Raw genomic sequence first — 12,358 nt, 5'->3', positions numbered from 1 at the left:
TGTTCCATGGTATCAAATATCTATCTGCATATCTGGAAGCACTCCACGGAAGAGAAATATCACCTTTGCTTAGTGCTAAAGAATGACTCAACAATACTGAATCAGAAAGCAGAAAACTGTGACAAAAATGACTAAGAGTTGGGTCATTATTGGTATTTTGGGGCAGCACAGTCCAGTGTTACATTGTGTACATAAAAGTGAATACAACTTTCTTCAGTTGCTTCTTTTCTCAATTACCTTCATTTTTTTCTTTCAAGGAATGTGATACGTACTTAAAATATTCTTTTCATGTTCTACAGTTATTGTATGAACAAAGAAGGATATAGAAAAAGGCAGTTTATGGAGCACAATACTCTAAAGGTAACTCTTATCCTAGTTGGTATATGAATCAAGATGGATAAAAAGCATTTGTTGAACTGACTAGCCTACATGTTTTTAATCCCACGGCATTCAATAGGCACATATAAATTGGTTTTGATGCAATATGAATAAATTTAAGCACCTCAAAATATAGAAGGACCACTGTAGATGGATAAAAGAGTCTTGCCCCCTAATAATAACAAGATGTTTTAACTAAACATTCATTACTAGTATTCATTCCTTCTATCAGGGCACTTCATGGCAAAGCCAAGGGAAAATACTTTTGTAGATATCCAAATGATAGATATTTGCACGCATGTGCGCACGTGTGTGTATTTGCATGGAAAACATGAATGTTTACAATCCTGTGAAAAGATGACAAGGCAGATGTGAACATTTTCTACATGGTCTTCTGATTTATTAAAAGTAAATAAATTAAATCACCTTTGTTTGCTGTAATCAATAATCCCTGTACAGTTACTCTTAAGAATTCTTATAGATTCATTTACCAATGCAAAAATAGCCACTGCTAATGCTGCTCACCTATGTTAGAGAATCAGAGCTAGCGACTGCACTGACTTTGAGACTATTTTGATAAAAAGAATTTTGGCATAGACCTCCTTAAAAGAGTCTTATTAACACAAATATATCACCTTCACAGGCTGTAAACAATATATCAAAAGTGAAGCTCTATTTTTTGCCTTCCTTGCCATCTTTTCCTTTGTCTTCCTTTTCTGTTTTGTCTTTTTCATATTTCTCTTTGTCTGGTTTTGTTACACTATCATATGAAGGTGGAGAGATGGTGGATGGAGTTCCATTTGTTTTTTCTGGACTTGAGTTCTCATTAACATTATCAAAAACCATATCTTCTTTATTGGGCAAATCATCATCTCTGTCACCGTCTTTTATGTATATACTTGATATGTTTTTGACATTTTGCCGTAAGCGATAACGTCTGTAAGCACGCTGAATGACAGTAGCAGACACATCTTCCTGTTTTCGTTTTAGTGTAGTTGTGATGGGTTCATAGGACACTTTAGAAGGATTTGCAGACATGAACCTTTCTTCCATCTGTGAACGAAGAGAGTCCATCTCTCCACTTTCACCCAAAACACGCTTTGTAAAAGCAAATAAGATGTCGAGACAATGGATCCGGTCCCCACTGACCATGGGCAGATCCATGGCAATGAGCTGGACTTTGTTTGGTTTTGCTACGAGAAGAGGAGGATCCAGGGCAGCTGCAAAATCAGAGAGTTTGCTATATTCTATAAATTGGGTGGCATCGGGATCAAACTTCTCCCAAACCTCATAGAACATCTCAAAGTCATCCTCACTCAGCGGCTCAGTACTTTCTTCAGTGGCAACACTGAAGTTCTCCAGAATGACAGCGATGTACATGTTCACCACAACCAGAAATGATATGATGATGTAACTGACAAAATAGAAGATCCCCACAGATGGGTTCCCACAGTCTCCTTCAACTGAGCTTCCAGGATGAACTTTTCTGGGGTCACAATCAGGTGGTGCACTGTTGAGAATAGGTGCTAGCAATCCATCCCAGCCAGCAGAGGTGGTAATCTGGAACAGGCAGATCATGCTGTTGCCAAAGGTCTCAAAGTTGAACATGTCATTAATTCCAGCTTCCTTTTTAACATAGGCGAAGTTGGACATTCCAAAGATGGCGTAGATGAACATGACCAGGAAGAGCAGGAGGCCGATGTTAAACAACGCAGGCAGGGACATCATCAAAGCAAAGAGCAGCGTGCGGATCCCCTTGGCCCCTTTGATCAGACGTAGGATTCGGCCAATCCTGGCAAGACGGATCACTCGAAACAGGGTAGGGGACACAAAATACCTTTCTATCAAATCTGCTAGAAACATACCTGGTGAAGAGGGAAGGAATACAAAGAAAATACTTAAATATCCATGCTACAGAAAATCATGACTCTAAATAGTTTTATGTGCCATCTTACCTCTTATGATTTCAGGATTGTCATTTTACATTGAAAGCAATTTCATAACAACCCAAGGATCAAGCAATCCCACAGGAAAATGGTTAGAATTACTATTGTGAAATTTTCTCTCCCTTACTAAGTTTGCAGATCTTATTTTTTTCCTCCACAACAATTTTTTTAATTGTAAGGGTAGAAAAAATAAAGCTACACAGTAAAATGCTAAAAAGAAAATATAAATCACCTGAAATATCAACCAACCATTTACTACTGTTAATATTTTGTTGAGGATCACTCCATTTTTCTATGCAAGCACACAAACATTTACAAATGTAATCATGATATAGGAGCTTTTTTATGTCATCTGTTTTAGCTACTTCATCATATGTTATGGACATATTTTCATATAAATGACAACAGAATAATTCCTTATAGTTGTATCATGTTCTGTCCAAATAACCATATATTGAAGAATTTTATGTTGTTTCCAATTGTTCTGGCTGAGACAAATATCCAAGCAGGTATATTCTCTTTTAGTTGCATGGGCATATTTTGATAATAAAAGAAGGTAGGTCAAACAGTATATTTAAAATTTTGTTATATATTGCAAAACTATCTCCAGAAAGTTTGTACAAATTAACATTCCTAATGATAGTCTATGAAAGTGCTCACACTCCACATGCTCACCAGTGTTATCATTTTTCTTTATAATTTTACCCCAAAAAACCTTGTGATGTTTAAAACATCTCATTATTGTAGTTTATTTGCATTTCTTTTGGGAAAAAATAATCCAAAATTTTTTTTATTATTTATTGGACATTTTGTATGCTTGTTGACTATTTTCAACTTTCCCTTTTTGGCCTAGTCCAGTCCTTTGCCCATTTTTCTATTGGGAGATTTACTATTTTCTTACTGATTTATGAGGACTATTTTTCTATTACAAGTGCTAATCCTTTGTTGGCCTTAAATGTTACATTAACAATAGTCCTGTTTTTAATTTGTCTTTCAACTTTTTTTTTTTTTAATTTGGTGGTGGTAGTGAGTTTTCCTCCATAGAATATTTTGATTTTTATTTAGTCATATCTATTATTTTTTCTTCATGGAGTCAAGTTTGTCATGAATAGAAAGGACTATTCAAGCTCATAGTTATAAATCTATTTCTACTAGAATCCATTTTTTTAATACATTAATTTTTACACATCAATTAATAAATCTTGATCCATGAGATCTTTTAACTGAGTAATTTAGTAATTCTCTATATATTGATGTTTAATTTTGGATTATTCATTTGAATCCATTAAGCTTTTTAGTAAACTTTACTTCAGCAATGTAATAATAATCTTAATATCTAGCAATGTAAGTCACCCTTCATTACTCTAATTTTTCTTCCAGGTGAATTTTAGAATCATTAGATTTATATCACCAATTTATTATCCCCACTACACAAAAAAGACGCTCATATTCTCATTGGGATAACACTGGAATTATAGATTAGTCTATTAAAAAAATGGTCATGATTACAGGGAGACCCTTCTTATCCAAGTACAAGAAAAACCTTTCAATTATTTTAAACCTTCTTTTGTTTCTGTTAGTTTTCCTCATAGAAGCCTTATACATTTCTTGTTAAAGTTGTTACTAGGTATTTTACTTTATATTTATTGGAATTGAGAATAAAATTTTTCTTTAGGCATATTTTCTAATTTTTTGCTTCACATATAAAACAATTACTAACATTGGCATGTACAATTTAAAATTTGCACCTTCTGAATTCTAATTGAATCCATATTTTTCAGTTGATTCTCTTGCATTTTTAGAGTGCCATAATAAGATCTGAAAAGGAAAATTTGCTCCATTGTTCAAATATATGTACCTCTCTGTTTTCTTATCTAATTGTATCAGCCAACACTGTTACAAGTAGAGGTGATAGAGGGACACTCTTTTCTTCTTCCTAAGTTAACTGGAATGCTTCCACCATTTTGCTTGTTGTATGTGATTCCTACCAAAATTTTAATTCATTTTTTTATATATTAACTTTAATGTCACCTCTGGTAATAATACTCCTTTTGCAAAAATTGATTTTGAATCCCTATTCTAACTTATACTACTCAATATGGCAGTTTTAGGTTATGTGACTTTTAACCTTTCTTGTCCTGCCTGTTTCAGCATCTCTAAATTGAGTTTGTATTAAATAATCTCTACAATCTCTGTCTAAAATTCATAATTATGAAAATAAGTGCAATCCTAAACTACTGGGCAAGGCATGTACAAATAATAAAAAAAACAAGAGGATAGAAAAAACAGCTATGGTAATGAAATGAGAGGAAGTATAAAATCAAATACTGTGATTCACAGATATGACTGGGGTGGTTGAGAAATGATTACAAACTTGACAAGTATGAAGCCATAAGAAATGAAGCTGGCATTTCTTCAGACCTTAACTTTTCACTTTGAGTTCAGGAATAATTTTCACAAAGAGTCACCAATATTCTGGCTAGTTATATTATCATTAATCAAAGGATAGTTCTCATATGTGTAAAAACTGGAAGTGATTTCAGATTCTACATTGGTCTTCTAAGACATACCTACCTATAGACCCAGTTGCTACCTTTGTGAAGGGCAATCTTGGAAATCAAATATCAAGGAGTTTTATGTGCTTCCAACAAACAGAATACGTGTGGCTTTGAGGCTTGTTGTGTGAACCTAGGAATTCTGACACAGAGGTATTTGTTTTTTTTAGTTTTGTTTTTAAGGTTCCTTCACTCTTTCAGTGTTACTAACTTACTCAAAAGTAAGTTTACATTCAAGAATTCAGAAACTTCTCTGAGTATGTATGATGTTTAGTTTGATTCAAAATGGAAATCTGATTAATAAATGCTCTTACCTACAATGGAGAGAATCACAACCACAAAATCAAAAATGTTCCATCCTACAGTGAAGTAGTAGCATCTGAGGGAGACCAGTTTCAGCACACATTCTCCAGTGAAAAGGATAACAAAAACCACATTGATCCAATATAAAACTTCAGTCATGTATGCACTTTGTCCCTCTTTTTCTACCATCATGGTTACCATGTTGAGGCAGATAAGAACCATGATGGCGATATCAAAAGCTTGGTTTGTTACTAGGTCAAATATACATCCTTGGAATTTGTTCTGCAAAGAAACAAAAATAATAGGAAATGTACAGTAAATTTTACAAGTAGTATCCATAAATCATTAATTAGTAAAAAAAATTTTTTTTAAGGTATCAGTCTTCAAAACTTGCATAAATTATCCCTGGTCATAGGTTCTTGCTTTGTACAAGAAATATTATTAAATCTTAGAGTACATGAAAACATTTTGTTGCTGTTGACTTTCAGTATACCAAGTCTTCAGCGAGCCTTGTAAACTAACATTTGCTTTTAAGCATATCCACCCCTAGTATGTTATATAGGAGTTGCCAGGATCACAAGGTAAGTTTTACTAAGAAAACTTCAGCTCTACGACCTAGAGTATTTCAAGGTAATAAAATGACATCTCTAAATTTCTACTTTGTCACGTTATTTTGACTAATGTGTTGGCACTGTCTTGTACTGATATTACTGCTATAATATCAGATCTATATTTTCCTATCTCTTCCATGTATAGAATATACATTTCCAAACATACCCATACTTAACACATCACCTTTCTTGTCAGTCTCACTGATAGTATTATGCTTTCCAGGAAACCCAATTTCAAAATCACGTTATTAGTTGCATAGGCAAGTTTTAAGGTACTGTATTCAAAGTCAAGTAGTGTACTGAAAAAATTAAATACCAGAGCTTTAAATTCATACATTATGATTCAGTAGGGTCTGGGTGAAACCTGGCCATGTGTCCATTTAAAAACTGCTGAGTAATCCTCATGTAGCCAGCTGGTACTAAGTGGATTCCCATCTTTAGGACGCTCTGTCTGCAGCCATGACTTTTGGTAAGGTGTGTTATGTTGAATAGAAATTGAAAAACATGTAATGCATTTAAAATTATTTTAGTTGTTAGAGGAATACAAACTATTCTTTAACTGCTAAGACTCACTATTTACATCTGAGCCTATTCTGGTCTTTAACCCTATGGTATGATAAAGTTTAGATTCATGATCAGTCCAACTGCTTCTCTGGCTATTTGTTGTAATATCAAAGATCTACAAGGTTAGTTTCACCTGACTGATAGACAGCCATCATAAAGCCATCAAGAAAATCAAATTTCAATCAAAAGTACATTTTATTTTGATTCTCTACAGGCCATTTGTACTAATAGTAAGTTGTATAGCTAAGGTAGAGATAAAAGCATATATAATTATTTTTCATTTTTATAGAAAAAGAAATTATATGAAGGCATATTACGAGCTGTTATAGTGTTCAAAATACATATGTTCAGTTTTATAAGAATTTTTCTTCAAAATATTAAAATACATGCATTCATGTTTAAGAAATAATTATATATTAAAGATGAATTGAAAATAATTTAAAAATTTACATGCTAAATATAATTTTTTTTTTTTTTACCCCCGGACGAGGTATTGGCTTTTGTGGTTTCTTGGATCCCAGCTTTTTCATTGCATTATAATATTTCTTCTGTTCTTCTGTCATAAAGATATCCTGACCTCCAAGGTAAAGAAATAAAAAATAAATCTAGTTAAAACCAGAATCATTGTCTAGATCTTCCTTCAGATCATTATTCAGGTTAAAAATGTATTCATATAGAAATGAAATGTTTTCTCGCTTCAGTAGCACATATATTAAAATTGGAACCATACAGAGATTAGCATGGCTCCTGATCTAGGATGACATGCAAATCTGTGAAGCGTTCTGTAGTTTTGGTGACAGATGGTGACAGACGGTAACTAGACTTTTATGGTAATCATTTCACAATGTATGCAAGTATCAAATCATTATGTTGTATACCTGGAACAAATATACTGTTATATATCAATTACACTTCAATTTAAAGAAATGAAATGTCTTTTATTATGTGCAAGGTAGCTATAAATCAAACCTGTCTTAAAGGATTACCTACGTGTAGGCACATGACTTTCCGTACATAATGCAGTATGCATAATACATAAAATATATGGATTACATGCAATAATGATTGGCTCAATTATCTTTTAGTAGCCTAACCTGCTATCTCATTTTATCTGTTACTTGTCTCACCAGGCATTTCATTGCTAAATAACAAATATATCAATAGTGAATGATAATTTGGCTAACGTTTACTTATTAGCCATACTGACTCATAAAGAGTAGGGAGTAGGGGCCAAAAGTGGTAGCTAAAGTAGTATTATTTTTATATTCACTTGCATTCATTTTAATATATCATATTCCCTTAGCAGAATAAATGAATATACTATATACATGTATAGCACATATCCATAAATACTGTATATACACACACACACACACACATATATTTGGTATACATATAATAAATTTATTTATTTATTAAAAAAACTCTTTAGTTACCTCTTTAATTCCAAACAAGGAATTTCAACATAAGCACTTTATTGGGTGTAAACATTACATGTAATAGAGTTTTAGATGTTGAGAAAATTACCAATAATCCAGAGTTTCTGACTTGACGGATTTTCTAGTTGAATATACAACATTTAAGATTCAACAGTAAATAAACTAACATCTAAATAAAGTTTTTGTTCCTTTCTACACTGTATAAGTCTAAATCTCACAAAGGAGGCCTAGAAACTTTGCCTATTCTTTTAAACTCTGTTAATTTCTTAAAATTATCTATAATTTATACAGATTCCCGCATATTCCTCATCGGTCCACAATATAAACTTTTTAGTTATGGCATAAATTAGTACAATCCATGTAATTAGGAATTTATTTTGGGGAATTTACAGTTCTGAAATCCTTACTTAACTTGTAGGGTCCTGAAGCTAAGGTGATCTGTTCATGGTTTCCCGCTGGTTTTCCTGGACTGCATTTTCTTATCAAATACCTAACGATAACCAGGCTTCCCTTTCTGTCTTACGTGTTTTAATTTACATCTCCTCTAATTGATAGGCAGTCTTTGTGCAATTTTGGCATTCATCTGATCTATTGATGCGTGAGAGAGAACTTTCATGCCAATGTTAAGAGAAGCCCAGACCCTTTATTCCTCAGTGATGAGGGTTGAATATCACAGCAGGTCAAGAACTTACAAGAAGCTAGGAAAACACTGGGAAGATAACTCTGAATTAGAGGTAAAAACCAAAGTAGCAGGTTTTGTCTTCCCTTGATGATACCCTGGTTGTCAACATAATGAAGGATGGGATGAAGCTAAGAGGAGATTACAAAATGCTCCAGTAGAGAAACTTGTGTTGTGATTTTATTTAACTGTAGCTTATACAGACCTTGTAAAATGCATCCCGTTAAAAGCTAGGTGGCAGACATTCTGTAAGTCAGGCTGGTCTTTGCACTCTGTCAAGGCTGTATTATATAGTAGTTAAGAAGATCCCAGTTCTGGTGTAAGACCATCTTTGTTCAATCCCCATCTCTGTTGCCCTTGGGCAAGTTTTTTAATCTCTTTAAGGTTATATCATCTCATCATTACAAGAGTAACTACCCCATTGGTTTGTTGTGAGGATCAACTAAGATACTGTATTTCAAACATTCAGTAATTATTTATAACTTCTGTTGTTGTTATTAACCTTCCAAACAGTTATAGTTACTGAAAAGGGTTGATGTTACTTAGAATTTACTCATATGTACCCAGGTCTGTACTAGTCATTTGTGTAAATACACTGCATATATTTCCCTTTTATAACTTGAACTCATTAATAACTTATGTTCTAATTTTCAGAAGTATATTTTCTGATGAACTATTAAAACCCAATTATCACATGGATTTGTTAAAGATGAAAACAGTGTGTATAAGAATGATGGAGAGCTGGCAAACTAGTAAAGTGGGGCTGGTGATTAGGAAGTGGTATGGGAATTTGGTAGGGTCCTAAACTGAGACCAAAGTGTTGAAGTTAAAAAGCATTAAGAGGCAACATTGCACTGTGGGAAAAAATAGGCTTTGTAGTCAAACAGAACTTTGGATCCTGACCACCAATGACCTACTACTTGATTTGAAACAAGTTGTTTATCTTCTCTAGGCCTCGGTTTATACACTTGTATAAAGATACTACTTTCATTTGTTTGTTCTATGGATTAGATGAATTCATATAGAGGCCTCTAGCAGGAGACCTCCTCTGTAGTAGATTATTAATTGACATGTTGGTCCTGTCTTCTTTCATTCTCTTAGTAGGTTGGAAAGAAACCCTAAACCATTCAGAAAGGGTCAGAAGATAAAAAGCAGCTTAGAATGCAAGTGAAACACTGGAAGAATGGTAGGGGATAACCGTAGCTGTCACTGCTTTGAAATTAGTAACTTTTGCCTGACGTTACTGGTAATGATGTCTACCCAACTCATCTTCCTGCAGTGGCAATTCTTGTTGTAAGAATAACATTCAAGAGCAAGGGGATCAAAGCAATTAGGGCTGTGGCTGTCCTGTCATGTCATACTGCTCTTTCTAGGTACACCTATAATTTATTCTATATAGGGAATGCTGGAGAACCATATGTATGTGCTTATATATCACATATACACATATATAATGACTAAAGTAGGAAAAATAAATTGGAAATTAGGGTATAATTTGTGAAATTATTTTCAAAATTAATTATTAATTATTCAAGATCCTCTGCCTAAAGGCATGAATATATGATAATGCTAGCTAAGTTTGACTGACAGATATAAAATGTAAGAATGGAACATGAATTTTAAAAATTCTTTGAAAAATAAACACCTGTATTTGGAAATATAAGCATAAATAACATTTAATATTTACTACATTTTCTTTCACCTGAGAATAGTCAATTACGGCCACTGATGACATTTCACTGCATGTACACCTGTCTTTTCTTAGATGCTAATCCAGTACCTGAAATCACTTCCTCCTGGTATTCCAGCACTCACCCTTCAAAGGTCTCTTTTCCTGTGGGTGGTGCTACAGCCACAGTAACTCTGTTAACTTTGAGAAAACTGAGACTTCTTAGACATTTTTTTCTCCTGCAAATCACAAACAACACTGTAGACCCTACCCCCTAAAATCTCTTAACTGAATGAATCCCCTATTCTCTATTGCTGCAAATGACTAATGTGGAGAATTAAGTGTGGTCTAGGTGGCAGGTAAAGCAGGGTCTGACCTAGTCTTTGGTCTCTCCCCAGTCATTCTCTGCATCATTGTTAGGTTAAATTTTTAATTAAAGCTGAGTCTTCATAATCTCTGGGAAAAGAGACCCTGGAGTTAGATGCATGATGAAGCTACTTCTTAGCTATCAGACCATGTGCAAGTCACACAACCCCTCTGAAAGGTGAAGTGGGGATACTGTGCTCTGTAGACTTATAAAATGTGACGAAGATTACTGTGTAAAGTACTTTACACACGATCAGACATGTCATCAAATCTTAACAGATGTCTATGTCTTGCTTATACTTTCTTCCGTACTCAAAATACCTCAATGACACATCAGATCCTACTGAAAAATCTCTAACATGACTTTTCAGATCTGCTCTCAAGCAAATAAAGACCTCATCTTTTCTATTTCTCTTCTCAAAATTCCATCCAAAGTGGATGGACTGGTATTTCTCCTGCACTGCACCTCCTTTGCCAGCATGGTGCATGTGCTCACACACTTCTCTGACCCTTCATGTGGCTTACTTATCCTTCTGCCTGCCATTTGCTTTTTTTTTTTTTTTTTTGTGTGTGTGTGGTACACGGGCCTCTCACTGTTGTGGCCTCTCCCGTTGCGGAGCACAGGCTCTAGATGCGCAGGCTCAGTGGCCATGGCTCATGGGCCCAGCCGCTCCACGGCATGTGGGATCTTCCCGGACCGGGGCACGAACCCGTGTCCCCTGCATCGGCAGGTGGACTCTCAACCACTGTGCCACCAGGGAAGCCCTTGCCACTTGCTTTGTGTCTTTTGATCCATCTTCCAAAGCCTGATCAATTGTCACATATATCATAAAACGTTCTATAGCTGTATCTGGCTGTCCTTTGACTACCCATTTACATTTTTTGTTGTTAATTTTCTTATTGCACATATCACTATGTCATATTATAGTATTTGAGGGTACAGCATAGGAAAGGGCCTATGCAATGTACAAGGTACATGGGATCAACTACTATTAAAACCCTAACACCTAACCAGGTGCATAATCGTGGGTAAGTCACTCAAAATCTCTGTGCCTTTCCTCATTTATCAGACAAAGTCTATAATAATAATTCCTCTCATGGTTGATGTTAAGGATTAAACTGTGTCTAACCCCCCTCCCCACCCCGCCAAAAAAAAAAAAAAGGAGATATGTTGAAGTCCTAACCCCTCATACCTCAGAAAGACCTTATTTGGAAATAGTGTCATTGAAGATGTAATTAAAATAAGGTCATACTGGAGTAGGGTGAGCCCTTAATCCAATATGATTGGTGCCCCTATAAGGAGAGGAGAGAGACAGAAAGAGAGAGAACGTCATGTGACCACAGAGGCTGAGACTGAAGTTATGCTGCCATAAGCCAAGGGATACTTGAGCTACCAGAAGTTGGAAGATGCAAAGAAGGATCCTCCTCTAGAGACTCTGAGGAAAGCATGGCCCTACCAACACTTTGATTTTGGACTTCTAGCTTCCAGAACTGTGAAAGAATCAGCTTCTGATGTTCGAAACCACCCAGTGTGTGGTACTTTGCTATGGCAGCCCTAAGACTGATACAGTTGATGTGAACATTAATGAAACAAAAATCTCATTGTGTCTGACTTGCAAGTCTTAACTTTAATTACCTGTGTCATTTCTTCTACTATAATAAACTCCTTGAGCTCAGGAAAGTAGCTTCTGTTGTTCTCTTTAAGTACCAGCCCAATACATACCACACAGAACAGTGGCTCAGAACAGAATACAGTAACTACTTATGAAACATGTTTTGAGTAAATAATTAGTTCGTTGAATTTTCTTAATCAATCCACTACAGGGAACATTGGAAAATAAAACTGAA

At 34.8% G+C, this 12,358-nt stretch overlaps 1 protein-coding gene across 4 annotated transcripts in view; it reads right to left on the bottom strand.

The window, feature by feature from the left end:
• Positions 1-1,050: 1,050 nt before the first annotated feature.
• Positions 1,051-12,358, bottom strand: part of SCN9A (sodium voltage-gated channel alpha subunit 9) — a gene marked incomplete at both ends in the record, with an annotated part of 83,867 nt that continues 72,559 nt past the window's right edge. For all 4 annotated transcript variants that reach the window (XM_081243007.1, XM_081243004.1, XM_081243005.1 and 1 more), the window contains 3 exons: positions 1,051-2,243; positions 5,194-5,464; positions 6,837-6,934. In XM_081243007.1, coding sequence (XP_081099133.1) covers positions 1,051-2,243; positions 5,194-5,464; positions 6,837-6,934 — 1,562 coding nt within the window. The remainder of the gene's footprint in view (positions 2,244-5,193; positions 5,465-6,836; positions 6,935-12,358) is intronic.

Source organism: Mesoplodon bidens, assembly GCF_964165515.1.
Source record: "Mesoplodon bidens genome assembly, chromosome: 8".
Taxonomy (NCBI): domain Eukaryota; kingdom Metazoa; phylum Chordata; class Mammalia; order Artiodactyla; family Ziphiidae; genus Mesoplodon; species Mesoplodon bidens.
Note: the sequence above shows the minus strand (reverse complement) of the source record. Positions and strands in the feature narration are given on the sequence as shown.